At 38.0% G+C, this 19,307-nt stretch overlaps 1 protein-coding gene across 2 annotated transcripts in view; it reads right to left on the reverse strand.

Moving 5' to 3' along the window:
- Nucleotides 1–19,307, reverse strand: part of ca10a (carbonic anhydrase Xa) — a 144,775-nt gene that overhangs the window by 64,309 nt on the left and 61,159 nt on the right. For both annotated transcript variants that reach the window (XM_079477064.1, XM_079477063.1), the window contains one exon: nt 18,358–18,500. In XM_079477064.1, the coding sequence (XP_079333190.1) occupies nt 18,358–18,500 (143 nt within the window). The remainder of the gene's footprint in view (nt 1–18,357; nt 18,501–19,307) is intronic.

Below are 19,307 nucleotides of genomic sequence, written 5' to 3' on the forward strand. Positions count from 1 at the left end.
AGCAAAAGTATTTTTATCAGACATCATCATAATTATTGTCAGTAAGGACAACGCTTGGAGTGGTAGAAGATCAAAGCGTACACTAACAGTGGCTTCTGGCGTGTTCCATGCTGAAGAGGTGAAGGACACTTTCACTACAAGACCCAGGCTTTGTTCAGCTGCGCTTTGATGCAAACTTTGTGTCCTAATTTCACTGGTCACACTCGGTTTCTCAGACCGCCGTTGTATTCCTACTCAATCCGAGTCCAAGCGTGGGCATACGTGCGTGTGTGATATTTTCTATTCGCTCAGCATGTGAAGGACTTTTGTGAGAGCTCCATTCATATTTCCTCTCAAGACACTCTCTATAAAAGCTGCACAGGAAACAGAACTTCAGCTGATGCATGAAAACACTCGAACGTTCTCCTGCGGGTTGTGGCACGTGCTGCTCATATTGTGTGTGCTTCGATACGGTGAGATCGAAGAAGGGAAGGAGCACGCGTCTCGCAACTGCAGTGCGCATCTCACCTTGACCAATTACTGCCATGGGAGAAGCAGGAGAGAGATCAGGCATGATAAAAATATAGTGATGAGTCGTTTTTTTTTCGTCTGTATACCTTTCTGGTAACACTTCTCTAGGTAACACTAGGCAATACTCACTATTAACTAGTTGTTATTAGCATGCCTATTATGGGCATATCGGCAGTTTATTAATACTTATAAATCACATCCCTAATCCTACCCAATACCTAAACCTAACAACTACCCAACTAACTATTAATAAGCATCAAATTAAGAGTTTTTGGGGAAAACTCGTAGTTAATGGTTTGTAAACAGTGAGGATTGCCTCCTATACTGAAGTGTGACCCATTTCTTTGTTCTGATGTATGCTTATAACCAAACAGATCTTGCCCCGCTTTGACTCCCATAGTAGGAAAAATGGTGAAGTATACCTTCAATTCATTTTTCATTCTTCCATACATTTTTACTACTATTCTAGAACGAGGACGAAAATGAACAACACAAAAATGATAAAGAATGAGTCACCCCAAAACATAAATATGTACACATACAGTAAATGCGACATATGTATACTGTATGTGTGTACAGGTTGGGATGGATTTTTTACCGTAAAAACAAAACATGCATAAACATTTTTACTTGCAAGTATACATTGACTACAATTTTACCTATAATTAATGTTTGTTTATATTTTTCATTAACTATCTCTCCGAGTACATGAATGTCACTTTTTTAAAACAACCAGACTATTATATTTTAATAAAATTTCTCAAACTTTTACATCAATTTGACCAGTAGAAAAAAGAGAATGCTACAGAGAAGAAGTGGGATGAGACAAACATTACTAAGAGGTGAAAAATAGAAAGACAGGCAGAGTAAAGAGGCCTTTGCTGTCAATTTCTCAGTACAATCGATTCCTGACAGAGAGGCTTGTGGCAAGAAAGGGAATTAATAACCCTCAGCGGAGTCCAAACAGTGCTGGCTCAACGACTCCAGAGAGCTTTCTTCTGACCCTACACAGGGAGATTAGTGAGCTGTGACTAGCATTCCCTGATCCTGAATCAGTTTAAGCACATAGATAATCCAAAGTCTGAGGATTTGAGTCTCCCAACAATTCACAGGGGCCCTGCTTGTTTGGGCTCCTGGGTTTCAGTCGCAATCATCTGGGACGGGACTATAAATCGGTATTTAAAGATAACACTAAAAAGCATACCCGAAACATTTTATGCTTTATGCAACATGACATTTGTCTATGTGGATTTATGAGAAAAAATTGAGTAATGTGTCATATACTGATGATATAAAACAATGATCATTATAGGGATAGTTCACTCAAAAATGAAAATCTGTCATGATTTACTCACCCTCAAGTTGATCCAAACCTTTTTAAAGTTTCCTTGTTCTTGTGAACACAACGAAAGGTTTTTGTAAGAACGTAAGCAACTGAGATTTCTGGGCCACCATTGACAATTATTGAAGAATTTTTGCATATTTTTTATTCTGTTGAACACAAAATAAAATATCTTTGAAGATTTGAGGAAAAAAAACATTCTGGCACTTCTGACCACCATTTTAACCATTTCTCAGTTCCAAATATTTTTTTATGCTCAACAATACAAAGAAATGTATAAAGGTTGAGTAATTCATCAATATAACTTCTATCAAAAGACACTGAAATCTTTTGCAAAACAGAAAAGTTCATTTAATTACTTAAAATGAAAAGACACATGGGAGACTTAAAGATGAAACGCACCAGATTTCCTCACATTTTCAGAAGCATATGCGCAAAACCCATCTACTGTATTTCTGCTTTTTGTCAGATCCGAAAAATCTGATATTTCATAGCAGGCAGCCATATGGAGTGAGAGACCGGGGATAAATGGAGCTCGGTCTTCAGTTTGTTTGATGTAACATGATTTGGCAGGTTGAGATGCTACTTTATGAAGACTGCTGAAACAACCAGCGACTCTCGAAAGCCATTTGGGCTCCGCCTTGAACGTCTGTACAGCTATAGAACAGCCGAAATGAAATCTTAAAGTATCTACATGACAGCATGATTTAGACTTTTCATTCATTTTTGGGGATGCTGTCACGCCGGATGCGAGTAATATACACTAACAATGAAAAAAGATACCATTTGGGGTTCCTCAGAATGTCACGCCTTTGTAAAGATGCTGCAAAAACCCAATTGTGTATTCAGGGAACTTCAATATATCTGAACATTTTCCTTTTGATGAAGGGACTGTTGACAGTCTTTATTTCTTGAAGAAATGTTTATTTTTTATGTTTACAGTGTACAGGGTTTAAACCACTCTGTTAAACCTAGCATAAAGAAACCTTTTACTAGAAACAATAAGTGATGTATCCTTCAGACATGTGTCGATCGACCCCATAGTCTGTTTCTTATAAAAAAACCAACTGAAATCTTTCTTCGTGTCTGCTGAGACACCGCATAAAGTGAATACCATTCATTTTATAAAACCGAACGCTGGCTATAATCGTTCCTAAATTCACATCTAAATCCCTGCATAATCGTTTGCAATGGCATGAACATCGTACAACGCAAACTGATGTCTGATTGCTCTTAACCTTGACCCACAAATATTAAATTCTTGATGGCCGACGGTCCACGACTGAGTCACAGTTTCATTGCTTTGTTGTAGAACTGTACTTCCTCCGGCTAAATGAGTCACATTCACTGGAGCGACAAAATAATTACCGTATTCAACGTTGCCGCAGGAGCGTCTGCTGATAAAGAGAGAAGAACCTTCCTGAATTGCTTAAGATGTCAGATATGGCAGGTTCAGCAGGAACTGCGCTGCGTTGCAAGTACGGTAGATTAGATTAATAGCAATATATCAGAATGAAGAGGCGTTATGATGTGAAGTGGCATCACGCATGCACACATTCTCCTTATACTTATACACGCTTCGCATATAACATGAAATCACTAGTGTTTGAAGACAGCAGAGCATGCCATGAGTTTATTTATGTGAGATTTCTCCTCTACAGAGCGACGCCAGAGCAAAATCTAACACCAGCAGAGAGTTTTGCATGCAAGAGTTGTTTGAAAGGAAATGAATATCCCATTTTTAAAAATTCTGGTCATGAATTCTGCTCCACTGTTTTTGAGGATCGATCTATAACAAACGAGCATGTGACAGAAATGACAGAATGTAGTGAAGTGCATCTGCGAATACCAGGATTCTAGAAGCTTCCCAATGTAAAAATGGGAAGCAGAGAGAGACAGGGAGCGACATAATGAGATCGAGAAGAGCAAGGTGGAACGAGAAAGGAGAGAGGTGAAACAAAGAGAAACAGACCGAGAAAAAGAGAGCGAGAGAGAGAGAGAATCATGGTCATGCAGGAAAATGAGGAAGTGCCTCCAAACAGCAGAAACTTTGGGGAAGAATAAATGTCTCTGTTCCAAAAAGACTGAAGTCATATTAATCTCTTGGATAGCCTTCAAGCCCACTGCATATTAGAGGAAATAGCCCAGCTAGGCTGCCGACCCATTCAATCTTTCCTGCGTTCCTCTGAGAATCTTTTGTTAAGCCGAGGCCCGATGCAATAAAGAGTGATTGAACATCGCTTGCACCCATGGAAGAGCTGGTTTACATTTTAATTATATCAAACAATAAAGCGTGAGAAAATCGGTAGAAGCAGGTAAAGACCGCAATTTACAGCGAGGTAGAACCATTTACTTCATCAGAACGCAATGAATTTTTATTGATGTAAAGGGGGGTGATTTTGAGAAGTGCATTGTATAATTATATGACGTCAATCTCAGCTGGATAATTGAAATGATGGAAATTGTCAAACAGCGTTTTATATTCCGTTTTTCTGCCGAAACTCTGGGCTGTTTGCAGAGAACTGATCTGATTCATTTTTTTATTTGTTTCAAATGATTACATTTCTTTTTATACATTTCATTTATTAATTTGATGTCTTTCATAAATTTTGGTCTTTATTTATTCATTGGACTTTATGGCCCCTGGGCGCCGTTCGCTAAGTACCTGTGATATATTGAAAGGACACACAAGATTCATCTGTCAACCTGACATGTTGGACAACACTCTAACCCTTTAGCACAGAGCAAAAGTGAAAATAATTGCAGTTCTCCTCTTAGGTCCAGATGACGTATAAATCTTTTAATCTCCTCTGAAGTGCAGGGGAAATAGATATGCCCAGCTTGAACAGTGCAACTTCCTTCCAAGGATTTTTAATAAGTATGACAAATGAAGAGGTATACACATTGAGAAATACGGGCTGAGGAACACGAGGATGTCAAATCTTAGGTACGAAACGAAAAATACTGTAAAACATTACCTCCAGTTCGAATTTTTCATTACATTTTATGCTGACGCTAAACAGACCCTAAGCAGTTTAATTATTTTGACAGACGTGAGGTCAAAAGTCAAGAATCGATTGAGACGAAAGGATAAAGTGTGACTCGTCTCATCCCAGTCGTTCCAAAAACGATCTGTTCGAGTTAGAATATCACAATGCAACGCTCTGATTGGTTGACAGATGGACTGCTGGTGGGAGTCGTGTAGTGTACGCCTTCTGCCCTTGTATATCTCAAAGACTTAAACAGATCTTCTTTCTGACAGTCTGATACATTAGCGATACATCTTTTTCGTGATGCTAAACGCCAGCATTGTGAGGCATTGGCTTTGGTACAAAATCATCGATAAACATCAGCGAAAGGTGTACAGAAAACTCTTCGAGGGTCTTATGTCTTTCAGCCCCGTTTCCATCCCCACGGTGCAAAACATCCCCAGCGGTGAGCCTCTAACCCCCCGAGGTAGTGGCGTCAGGCTTCATTCTGACACAAGTCTAACCGCAGCAGGCTCCGACAGACAAAGGTCACGGTGGATATACAACACCGACTCCCTGCGCTGCATCTCATAGCAGGACACAACATCCTCTGTAATATTCATTAGGGATGCGGGGCTTCCTGCAGTTGTGGTATTATGTAAAATAAACAGATTAAATCTTCTTTGTCAGTTTACTTAAATATATGACAGCTGAGGTAAACAATTCATTGGTGGAGTGTTCGATGATTTTATAACGAGACAAATAACCAATGATGAAATGTGATTGGTGAGATCGAAAAACAGATTCTCGGTTGTAGCAGAATAGCACATTATGAGCAAAGTAAGCACTGCGAATATGTGCACAATATATTAGATGGGTGAGTCATGTAGTGTAGGATCAGTAGATATGCGGATGTTAGCATGCACAGAAATTAGTTATTTACCTAGTAAATGACAGTTAAATCATTGTTTCAAACAAGATTTATAAAAAATGCTTTATGTTGTTCAGCACTGTAGATACATATCAATGCTGCCACTCCAAACATGGATTTCCGTCAATGGCGAGAAAGCGTCTCACAAATGATGGAAAATTCCATCATTAAATTCAGCGAAAAGAGTTTCAGATGTGTTCTCATTGGCTGTGATTTTGCAGCATGACACGTGACGTCACGTCTGGTTAGGACACAATGTCAGGCAGAAGAGAATGGATATGAAAAGCTTATTTGTAACAGTTATGTAGACGGATATTGTGTCAGCAGAAACAGACCGCACTGAGGAACCGAGGGCTTTTCCGTTGTTCCTCTGTGTACACCTGGTGTTAGACGTAGTAATGGAGTCATTTACCTCAGCTGTCAGGGTGTACAAAATAACCGCCCTTCTTTGGATCCCCTGTGGTACCCAACCTAACAGATAGCATTGTGTTTGTTTTGCAATAAGCCTTTTGAAGTTGCATCCAAACAACTGCGGCACATGATGAATGTCCAGGTTTTTGCCACCTGGAGTTTTTCTCACTCTGTTGCAGTGTCATGTTTACGCAAGTTTCATAAAAATAATGGTGTAATAGAATGGGAAATATTTCTTCTTCTTAATATTATATCTCTGACTTCCAATTATAAAGCTTGTCATTTTTCAACACTGAGTGTGACATGTATATCCAAACAAAATGGCCCAGCTATGCTGTTGTTTTCAGCATGGGTAGAGTTTGTCTTACAGTTCTTCGTTTTCCTTCAGATATTTCCACACCTGTCTCTGTAAATGTTTCTCTTTGTTGCCTTTTATATTAAAAAGATTTTCTGTCACGTTGTTAAAATGAAATAATCCTTGAAAATATCAAGTGAAGGGGCACTTGTCACCAGCAGGCATTGGTAAGGCAATGCAAAGTCTTTTGAGGTAATCTGCCATAATTTGAAACTGTCCTTTACTTATGCTTTATATATTAAAGGGGGCAAAAGCATTTTGTAACGTGTTTTGTCAGCTTCTCTGAAACCTTTAAAGGGCTTGACTGCACATCACTGAATTCACAACACAAAACAGAGGACAGCAGCCCAATTGTTAAGTTGACGGGAAGCTTGATGGAGGGGACTGCGTGGCCGGCAAGTCTTCAGTTGCAAGAGGACCAGTTTGATGAGTTGATAGCACTGTGCATAGCAAGTGAAGCGTAAAGGGCAGAGTATGCCATCTCACGTCAGGATAGCGCTAACATCCCTGTAATCTTCTGCCCGGTGCACCCAGACTCAGCACCTTGCAGTAAAACATAAGTTGCGACCTAAATGATAGACTATAGTTGTGTCCCAAATGACATATTGTAAACTATGCACTTAGACTATGCACTATGCACTCTACCATGTGGTGTATGAATTTTACAAGGGTTGTATCGTCCAAAATGGATTATATACTAAATGGTTACTATCCATGGTCGGAATCACGAAATATAAGATTGTTGTTAAGATAAATTATAGGAAGTTTGTAAGAATGTTCGTAAGTGCTATTCTCAAACATTAAGAACATCTTAATTTAAGTCGTAAGAATAAAATAATATTACACTCGCTTGATCGTGAGCTAGTGTATGTTTATCTAATAAACTTAATGTAAAAAGCACATCACATTCTTATATAGCCTCTATATATCAGCATGTGATGTGTTAAGCAGAATTTACGAGCAAAGAAATACAATGTAATACGTCCAATAAATATTTTGACAAATTTACCATATTAAGCATGATAAAGACGTTTAACATTGTAAAGAAGTCAGAATGCATCACACCGTTGCACCACCCCTTTAACAAAGAACCATTCACTGTTTTCCATTTTCAGATGCGCATTTTTCTATACAGTATAAGCATTACCAACTACCATCATTAATAAAAACTGGAAAAAAGTTACAAAGCATTGTGGAATTGTAAAATGATCCGTCTCATTAATGAATTGTATCAAACTGAGTAAAGACGCCACAATAGGTTATAAACAACTGGTGTATAAACAGCCCATATAGTTACACAAACTGTGCCCCAGGCAACAGTGCTTTAACGCCCCATGCATTTCAGACCATAATTCTTTCCCCATAAACGTTCTTCTCATTATTTAACCTCTTATAAAGATCCTTTAAGATGTGCTACTGCACGACGGTTGATTTGAATTACTGTGGTCTTAAACTCCCAGCAGTTTTTCCCAAGACCTGTCAAAACATCGATCAGCACATCTGCATTTAATGCGCAAAGCCGACTGGTGCAAATTTAATAGCATTTCGGTTAAAAAATAATTTATTCATAATTTAGTAGCCCCTTTCAATACGACGTGGCTAACCAAAGGTGCATAGTTCATACCTGGAGCAACCTGGGGTTAAATGCCTCGCTCAGCAGGAGAAGAGGTCAAGTAGAAGTCAGCAGTTCTCTTGATATTTTTTAAGGATATCTCAGCCCTCCCGGGATTTAAACTACTGACCTTTGGATTACCAAGCCAAAGCTTTAACCACTACAATACCGTCGTCCAAAAGACCTGCAACAGAGCAGTCGACATAAAGAAGATTTAAAGAACCCAGCAGAAAAGCGTTTGAGGTGGAGCACTGCTACTAGAGATTATATAAGTTCTGTGTGCAATAGAATCAATAGATCAGTCATTAGTATAGGTGTATCATAATATTACACTTCAGGTGACGGTGTCAGGAAAGGCTCTGTGCTTTAGATATATTAGTTTGAGATGAGATTAGTAACAGAAAACCGAATCACGGCGATACCTGACAGACAGTGGAATATGAAGCCTCTGGGGAACACTTAACCGCCTGTTCACCCAGCAGTGTTTCCTTCAGAGAAGCAGGTGATTTTCTTCCTTTAGATTCCATCTACGTTCTGTTTGAGGCGTGATGTGGACTTCTAAAACCAAACAGCAAAGCGATTTCTTTTGCTATCCAGAATAAATTGTGCTCTGGTTCCATTTGACGTGACTATGGTTTGTGGGTTAAAGAAAAACTTTACAAAAAATGAAAATACCTGTCATTATTTGATCATGGCACACCTTTCTGTGTTTCTAAATGTCCTTTTGGTACCAGTCATTAATACCACCAACTAGGCATAAACTTGCATTCATTTTAAAGGTACAGTTTGTGAAATTTAGCAAATTACCACCAACAGTTAACAGTACTAAGATGTCTTTAAACTTCCACTTTTTTCCCGTAGGAGCTGACGTATTCACGAAACACACTCTATAGAACAGTTTGTCCGTTTAGGAATACTGTAGAAACAACATGGTAAATTCTACGTAAAGGGATCCGCGGGGCATAGAAATATCCCTTTCTAAGGACAAAAAAACATAACGCTTCATTATGGAAAACGCAAGGTCTAACGCAAGGTCTTTATACACCTCTGAATACATAGTTATTTATATTAAATTGCATTTCTGTCAATAGATCTTCCATTAGTATTACACATTGAACCTTTTTTCTAAAAGACAGTGTGCTAAAGCTATACATTTTATGAGCATTTGCATTTCTTGGGAATCAAACCAATGACCTTAGCACAAAGGCTTAAAAGCTCCAGCATTTTAAAAGCCAACAAAACTGACAAATTTCGGTCATCCTTTATTCACCATCACGTTGTTAAAAACCTGTATTAGATTATATTTTGCTTAATGTCTCAGTGGTTTCAACAGAACAAAGAAAAGCATACGTATTCAAGGAAAGGTTTGAAAAAAATCGTTTTGGGGCAAACCATCTCTTTAATAAGCAATTTTTGTAAATATTACAATATTAATAAATAAGTTCTAAAATGATCAGTATTATGTACATCTCATCATTAAACAGTAATACATGATGTACTTTAAAATCATCCAACATTTCTTTGTCTTTGTCCTGTTACTTGAAGGAAGGCACAGCCCCTCCGTCAGCGCTCGTAAAACATTCATTAGATAACTTGTGACACATTGTTTAACAAAAATCCTAAAGTTCACCTAAAGCAGAGACAATATTGCATTCGAATGGATCTTTCCAGTGTGCGCTCCATGATAATGATGAGGAAGGCATAATAATCATTCCATGTGGAACAAGAGGGAGATGATTTATATTCCTCTCTTCATCAATTTGCATTTTATTAAGTAACCGACTGCCTGTAATGGCCAGACAGAAATTACGGTACCAAAGATAGGAACTTTAGGTTAAGCATCATTACACTGGGAGAGATGAATTCTTTGATGAAGACGACAGAGAGAAATCCATTGAACACACCTTCATCAAAGTCTGCATTGATCTTTTGGCACAGAGGAACAGGGGATATGCATAAAAGTGTCACACGGTTATGGAACCTGGGATTGGAGCTGTTTCATCAAACACGCGAGTTAGAAGTTTACCTAAATATGTCATGGAAAGCCCGGCTTCAATGCAAGGTCAACTTCTTTTATTTTGACTCTTTAAGGCTGCCTGAAAGGTGTCTAATTGTTTTTGGAAGATAATGCCCTCTTGAGAGTTCTCGAGATCAATACGGCTCACCCACCACACGCCAGCCCAAATATATGAGGGCCGTGGAGGGCAGAGAGAATGAAAGTGTTGAGAAAACCATTAAAACTGGCTCTCCAGGCCTCAATGGCTGGATTTCGTATCCAAATCTCTGTCAGTGGAACAACTCTCTATTTCGCAAGGTATCAGACCAAGCACTTGGGCTGAATCGATAATTTAACAATTGCTTTGAAGTTTCTATTTTTTGTACAGGGAATGAATATTATGTTTTATTACTTCTCTTTTCCTCCACGTGCAAACGTTGCTCATAGACAACAGAATGAATTTTAACAAAGGTTGTAAAAGAGAGTCCTTTGATGATTTTAAACGCACTGTCGGATCACACAAATGATGAACGCGCAACTGGCAAGTTAAGAGTCTGCTGCAGACATTGATTCATCGCTTGAGTGGCTGTTGCGAAAAAATATCGGATAGAAAGGTGACAGGCGTAGAAACTACAGAGAGAGAAGAAAAGTTGGAGAACCGAGCATGAGGGTGAGAAGAACGGCTGATATGACTATATTTCAACGTGAGGATATTTCATAACGGATAAAAGGCTCCTCTTCCGTTACGGCTCTTCTTGGATGCTTCATTCTTAGACATTAAGGTAAGAGAGATGGGCATCTGAAATAGAATTTTAAGAGCCTCGGCAAGACATTTCAATCCTTTTTCAGAGCCAACTTTGCAAATGGATGGGGGAAAATGCAGCAATATTTAAAGCACGTTTGCTAGCAATAAGAGAGGGGAAGTGAATACGGGTGATGAATGAAATGAATAACCTTGATTTGACTGAAATACAGCCAATGCCATCCTAAAGAACCTCATTGAAATGTTTCATATTTACTTTTAATTAAAAGTGAATGACCGTATACATAAAGGACAGTGACAACTGTGCAATGTCTCCTGAAACTCATTAAAATAAATCATTTTAATTTCCTCCTCGATCATTTTTGCCCTGTGGTCTATCGGTATGACACCAAAATGGTAAAAAACAGATGTCTTCTTGTGAATTACCTGCCTGATATCATTTGCTTCACTGCATACAATGAAAATAGAAAGACAGTTCAAGGGGCAGTTCATCTTCTCTTGTTTTGGGCGGTTCTTATGGGGGAATAACATACCTTAAAATGTCACAACTAGCCATTAAATCCAAATATTCCAGTGTATAATAAGTAATTTAACAATAGTTTACAATTAGTCACATAACTTATACATCAGTTATATAGTTATACATCAGTATATTCATATTACTGTAATTCAGCCCAACATCACGGTTAGCAGTTATCTCAGCTTGATTCATTGACTAAAAGTAGCAGTGTGGTCATTTCAAAACATTGTATAAACTATGAATATATTACACACTACATAAAACTAGAATTATTTTGAAGTAGTTTTTGATTTCCCTTATATGTGTAGATTAAGCTGGCCCTTAATTTTGGTTTTACGGTTGAAGTGGTCCGCCACTTGAAAAAAGATTAACAATTCCCTTCTTGGATGAACATACTGTACTTCGGCTTTTGTTACACTCCAATAAAAAGAATGCATATTTTTAAGATTCTCATGAATAAAAATGAAAGTGCCACCTGGCAGAAAAGCAGATCATAGAGATGCAGGCTCAATATTCCATTGATTCAAAAAGAAGAAATCTAACTTGATAGTACAACATCACACTATTTGGATATCTACGCTTCACTAACATATATCAATAAACAAATAATGTACATTGAAACTAACAATAGTAGTATATACTGTACTGTACAAAGAGAATTCTTCGTCTCTTTACATTTAAGGACTTTACACTTTCTTAACCAATCAGTCTTCCTGACAGCTGGCCAGAGGCTTGCGGCTCATCCGTCAATCACGAGAGAGTATAGACACTGCTTAAATATTCTTCAGCAGGCTGATACTCAGAGTAGAGACATTTCAAACCTAGTTCTGTTTTCCCTTGATATCCTCATCGTCTACTTTTGCTCGTGTGATTGGTTTATAATTGACTGTGTGTTTGGTAATACGGTCACAAAAGTGACCATAACCTCAGCGTACCTACAGCCGCATCATTTATATTTTCATTACAAGCGGCTGCAGGTGAAGATTGCGCATTAAGGGATCGATAACACTTAGCTTTAAGCCACTAGCAGCACAGCATTGCTACTCATTATATACGTTCAGCCGCCGCAGAGGAAATATTATGCGATTAAGCAATAGAAAACTCTTTTACATGAAAATCTGCGGTAAATATGATGCCGGCTGTTTTTAGCTAAACAGTCAATTGGAACCTCCAAAAACAGACTTTATTTTTACGAGGCTTCAATGCAGCAGATTTCGACACTAACATGAAATTGTCGACATAAATAAAAAAACATGGACTAAAAATGATTACAAGGTCCATTTTCGCACCAAATGTTCGCACTAAAACTGCAGTACTGCATTTGTGTAAACATTGATAAATACGTTTTGTGTGTGTTCAGTGATGTATTAAATAGAAATATATTCGAAATGTCTCATTAGCATATTTTTTTTACATTTTAATTCTTAATATGAAGTTCTGATGAGCCCCTAACAACCCAGGGTGTACATATCATTTGCGGTATGTGATTTCTCATTTACAATATTGGCACGACATTATAAAACACTGCTAATTTATTTCACAGAGAGCCCTGAAGCTCAGCTGGTACTGAGGGAAGCAACCGAACCCAATACACCCCTGCTCCATTGTTTGCTCATTTTGGCATGAGCTTCGCAAAACCATACGTCTCGTAAAATAACACACGTATAATTATCGCAGTATGTATTCACATAATGCACACATGGTTCTAATATACAGCCATTACTGAGGCAAATATATTTAGCTAGAAGTTCTTACCCGACACATTAGAAGCGGAACCCGGTTGCAATGCAAACAACTGCAGTTTACTTCCCGAATCTGTTATTACTTTAAATTGGCTTTTGGAGGCAACGCAATGATCTGTCTTGCTATATTATATAATAAGTCATTTCGCAGGTTTGAAAAACAAGCTCATGTTAAGCAAACAGATCAAAGCAATCTAAATATAAATCTAATGAAAATGAATGGAGGCTCTTCAGATGCAAAGATTTTAGAATTGCGCCGTAACCATTCTGTTGCGAAACTGAGGTGATTCTCCATTCTTAAATCAGGTTGTTCACTGACCTTATAAAAAGCCAAAGTGAGAAAATGCTGGTTTATCCACTAAGTCAGAGCTTAACTCAGCCACCCCCTGTCACTACTGGTTAAGTATGTCCTTCACTTCCATTGTCAGTCTGTTGGCAAACATACACGCGCAAACATATGTTACATTTCCCTGCAGATCACATCTGATGGATAATCCATAGCTGCTACTGCGTCTGTTATGGATCGCCATAGAGCAACACAGAGAAATACAAGACAGATTGAGATGAGCTTGTAGGCCACAGAATGTAAAATGTAAAAAAAAAATCGCTACTTAGTTCTTATGAATATAACACTACCACTGTAGCGTAAAGAAGGTTTCGGGAAACGCAGCCCATATCTTTAAAGGTGCTATACAACACCTTTGTCAAATGGTGCCGAGTAGAACTATAAGAGGTGCCATATAGCACTTGAAATAAAAATGGTACTGTTCTTTGACTCATAAGAACATTTAAAGGGGCTTAACAGGTCCTATGAACGGAAGTGGTGCTAACCTTAACCACCCCAAACAACCACCAAAGAACCATACAGGGGCTAGTTCTTTAAATGGAAGAGGTACTATATAGCACCTCAGTCATCCCGCTGATGAACCACTGAAGCACCAAGATATGATGCTATATAGCACTGAAAGTGGTTATTTGGATCGTAATCAAAGGGGAACCACTAGGAGCTATATAGCATCATATCTTGGTGCTTCAGTGGTTCATCAGCGGGATGACTGAGGTGCTATATAGTACCTCTTCCATTTAAAGAACTAGCCCCTGTATGATTCTTTGGTGGTTGTTTGGGGTGGTTAAGGTTAGCACCACTGTACTGTCTTAACCGAACAAAGAAACGTATACAGGTTTGGAACAATTTGAGGTTGAGTATTTCATGACAGAATTTTATATATTGTGTGGAGTACCCCTTTAACCCTTATCCACTATCCAACTGCAATCCCGACAAATAGGATTCGTCTTCAAAGAGGACGAAAATACTAACATATCCTTTCTATTCAATTAGAGTTAATGTACTTCATCAATTTTCATGGCAGATATTTGTATTATATGCTGCCTCCATTTCAGTAGGTATACCGCCATAGAAAGCACCAGACTATGCTAGGATTTGGAACAACGAAAAAAGATCTGAATCGAGAACTCACATTGGTAGGGGTTGGCTCTGAAACGCAGAGGAGTACTTTGGCTTTGATGGGAGAATAGAGGACAGGAAACTACTGCCCACATTTTTTCTCTCCGTGACCCATTTTCCTCCGACTCATGGTACATTGAAATTGCCTCGCAACCCCTGGACCCAACGGAACTCTCCTATTGCAGATGCAAGTGATCGAATGTAATTATTTCCTAATCCTATTTTAACTCCTAGTTTACGATTCAGATTTATGTACATGCAAAGACGGTCACGGCGCGATCGCCGTCTTTGGCGGCGCATAGCAGGGATTCATGCGTTCGTGATCCAGCGGTAATTAAATCCAAGCAAGAGGCCACGGCGAGACAGCCATAATTGCAGTCTTTGAGATATTCATGCGCAAACCTCTTTGTATACTGTGACAGCTTAGCAGGTTCAGCCAACACAAACTTGAGTCTAATTAATTCAAATCAGTAATTTGCATAACTAAATCAATTCTCAAAATCACGAGGCGTTTCACACTCGGCAATAAACATCTGCGTTCTTTGTGGCTTATTAAATTCACCGTGAAAAACATACGTCGTTTTTTGATCATTTTAAGAAATGCTAATAAATTAAAATATAAATATTAAACATCATACTTTATGTTGATTTTCCCCCAAGTGTGTGCCAAGACAAAACGGCTTGCTAAGGAAATTAAGCATTCATGCCTGTAAGCCGCATGTTCTGCAGAGTTGCCACGTTAAAGCGGATAAAAATGTGTGTCTAGGAGCAACTTGGCATAACGTTTATTTAATATAAACATGATTATATATTACATAACTATTTAGTGCATGAGTGCAAACATTTGCAAGGAATTGAAAATCACGAACAGTGAAAAGAGCCAGAGCATGTTGTTGCCGTGCCAAAATAAAGCAGAGAATATCCTTAAAATGTAATGTGTTCCCCTGCAGATGACTGCAGATGTCATCCTGTGGCTCCATGTTTGAGGTTCCAGCATGGTCTTTGTGTAATTATACAGATTCAGGGCTGTTTTCTCACTGTGGCAGAAGAACTCCCCATCTGGTAATACATGCTTCTTGCATGTTAAATGGTTTCAGTCGCCTTGTCCCGCTGGACCGCTTACAGTACAAATGACATCGCTGTTCTCATTCTTTACATTCGATTATATTTCATTTTAAATATGTATGACAGTTGGGGCCCCAAATCAGATAATGAAAACAGGAAAAATTGTCTTGACATAGTGATAAAAACCTAACAAGCCTTTTCTTTTTTCAGAGACTAATGTACTGTACCTATTTACGTCATAGCAAGTCTACTTGAATGGGGGAAGGCATATATTTCTAAATTCACTTGAAAAAAATCACAATTAAATAGCATCTTTCAGATCAATAATAAAACATGACATGAACTGTGTCATAACTTTGGTTTGCTAAGCTTAAATTGCGCTAAAAATCCCCTTTGCCTCATCTACCGTGCCTGCGCCTTGTGCCCAAGATGGCAAGATGATTTAGTTATAGTACGCAATACTTTTTATCTTGAATAAGCTTACCAAGCATTTTTTAGGTTGCTCTGCAAAAATGGTCTTACAGTGTTACGGTACACAGTAACCAATGTCTATTGTCTTGTTTTGAAATGAAGATTTATGATTATGTTATTATTTGCCTGTAGGCTATAAGATAAATATAGGACAGTGTAAAATCCTATAGGATCACATGCAAAATGTGATGATATGTTACCCATATACAGCATAATGAGTTTTTAAACCTGAACACTTGTTTGGGTTGACGTTATCACATGTTTGATCCTATCGGTTTTTACTTGTGATTCACACAAGTGTTTAAAAAAAAACATTGTCATGTTAAAAACACAAGTCTGTAGTCTCAACAATAAATACTAATAACAAACATTAAAACTAATTAAAAAAGCTATTAGGGTTTTGTTTAAATGTTTAGGTCAACGAGCATTGGAAAATATAAGTAACAATACACATATTACTCTGTAATCATGATACAATATGAGTTTAATCTAGTCACCTAGTCAGGGTCTTCGCTATCAATGCTAAAGTATTATTGTGAAAAACACACTAACAACAAAAGTTTTGATTTGCTTATTTACTACAGACGATCTCACTGGGTCCCACCAGCATGTTAGTGCCATAGGAGACTTTTCACCCATGCTGTAGACCAGGCCAATCCTTGACATTGTTATTATCTTCAACGTCACAAAAATATTCTCAAAAGTGCCCTCTGAGAAGTCACTGAATTTAAAAAGAAAAGGAGACGAGTAATTTACTGTTCACACTTATTTTGCACCGCTTGTTGTGGTCTGTGAGTCACTTTAACAATGTTCAATATGAATGATAACCCGATGCCATCTCATGCTGTCAACTACCCAAGCTAATAAAATCGCAATGACAAGGCTGATTCAGTGAATAATCTAATATGATATTCACGTAACAGAATAAATTCTGTGTCATTGTCCCATTCAAAGCCCGTAATCCTATGTACTACAACTCTATTATGCTAAATGGCATTTGGCTGATTCGTTACGGTTATTAGGGCCTAAAGTATCTCGTATCTACAGCACCCCAAAGCTAATGATACTGAAAGAGAAATATTTTCATGTGACAGATCGCCGTCTCAGATTCTCCACTTTGCTGATTCGAGACTCCAATAAGGGAAGATACTGTCATCTTCCACCCTTGTCATTGCGATTAAATTCATTAAAGGCTCTTCAACTAATTGCGGCTCATCTACAGCAGTGCAAATATTCAATTAGTACAGACAATCTAATAATTGTGATTCCCTCAATCCGAAGCGCATAACCTTGATGCATGTCTGCTCTTGATTAATTGGTTTTCAATTCTGAGGTCATTTTAATTCCCTTTAACTATTCATTAGTCTGTTTATCACGCTGTGGACGGGCTGATAATGTAAACCTCTATTTTGACAGAAACTCAAACTCATATTTTGGTGGCCTCCATCAAGGACTACCTCAAGGTTTTATTGGAAACTATAATGGGTTCTACTGGTGTGTGATGGATTCTGTTGGTAGGATGATAAATCCTATTGGAAAGGAATTTTGTAATGGTGGGAATGGAAAAATGCGAATGGTTCATAATGGTATTTTAAAGGAAAGCATTAGAATTTCTGTAATGGTTTCTATTGGAGTTCTATTGTTTTTTTCAGCTGGGTGTTTATGATCGAAATCCCATTGGATACCCAAAACAATTAAACATTTTTTTTAATGTTTAATGTTTTTTAATAGAAATGATAAGATTTTCTGTGATGCTTTCAATTGTGTTTCTATAGATTTTCTTAAAGGGGCTGTATAATCCCTTGTCATGGGGTCCTTTTGAAACAATTAGAAAAAAAAAACATTCAAAACGTCTAATCCTATCAAATACCTTAACACCATTCACAAATGTTAGTACAACAAACAGCTATGAGCTCAGAGTAAATGGTTAGGGTTCTCAACATTTTAAAAAGAGACTGTTGATAAAATTACTAAGTAGAAATGGTAATGGTAGCTATGGGCTACTTCTAAAACAGTACAATTCAAACTAAACATCATAATAAACTCTACTTAGTCATTCTGCGTCTTACATAACCAACAAGCCAATGGAATCCATTTCACAGCAGATCACACATAGCACTTTGAGAGCGGAGACAATGTTTGCTCTCTCCGACAGTTTACCACACTGATACTAGCCATGCAGACATCAGATAAGACATGGTTTACCTTTCGTCCGCCAGTGTTGAGCCTCAGAGGTGTCAGAAAGGGATCAAATATCATATGGCTGGTCTCAATGTTGACTGGAGACTGTCTCTTCCCCACAGAACACAGATTCCATGCAGAATTCACAAGCCCCCAGAAAGATGGAACTGCAAGGTAAGGAAAATATATCCGATGATGATATGCGGCCATAAAACAGTCATATTTATTGGGAGAAAAATACAGCTTGATGGCGAGAGAGTGATAACCGAAAAACATCGTCTCCATCAATTCCCTCATTGTAATGGAGTAAAATAACAGTGAATTGTGAATGGCATAGTTTTAGCGATTTAACTATTCTGGGTAAGAAAAGCTATTGAAACAGTACAATATATTCTGGTGTTTTATGTATTTTAAGCCACCACGTATTTTAAGAGGAATCTGTGTAAATTATTAAATCACAAAGAGGAACAATTATAATCTTGTTGGTTACAGTTGCCACAATTCAGTTAAAAACAGCCTCGCTATTATACATTCTATTAATGTTATTACAGTTGTCAATTACAGTTACTTCTCTCTCTCTCTCTCTCTCTCTCTCTCTCTCTCTCTCTCTCTCATCCACACACACTGGTGACAGTTAGAGAGTCATAATAAATTAATAAATAATGTCCCTTACGCATAATTACTCCAGACTCACAGAATTCTTCATGAGAGAACGTCATTGCCACAGTAACCCTATACTGCTTTAGAGTTCAATATTCAGCATCTGACTTCCAGCAGCCCATGACATTTCAAGCAATTTAAACGATTTACACAAAGTGTTCTCTTTGGCATTTTCCTGTGGAGGCCGGGCTGGATCACAGCGTTGTGCTACATGCACCTCCAGCTGACAAAGCAATACACAAGATGATTGGCAGCTTGCAAAACAGGATTCTTTATCAATAATGTATAAGCAGTCAGCGATGTGCTTAAGCCTG

Source organism: Barbatula barbatula (assembly GCF_947034865.1).
Source record: "Barbatula barbatula genome assembly, chromosome: 16".
NCBI classification, from domain to species: Eukaryota; Metazoa; Chordata; class Actinopteri; order Cypriniformes; family Nemacheilidae; genus Barbatula; species Barbatula barbatula.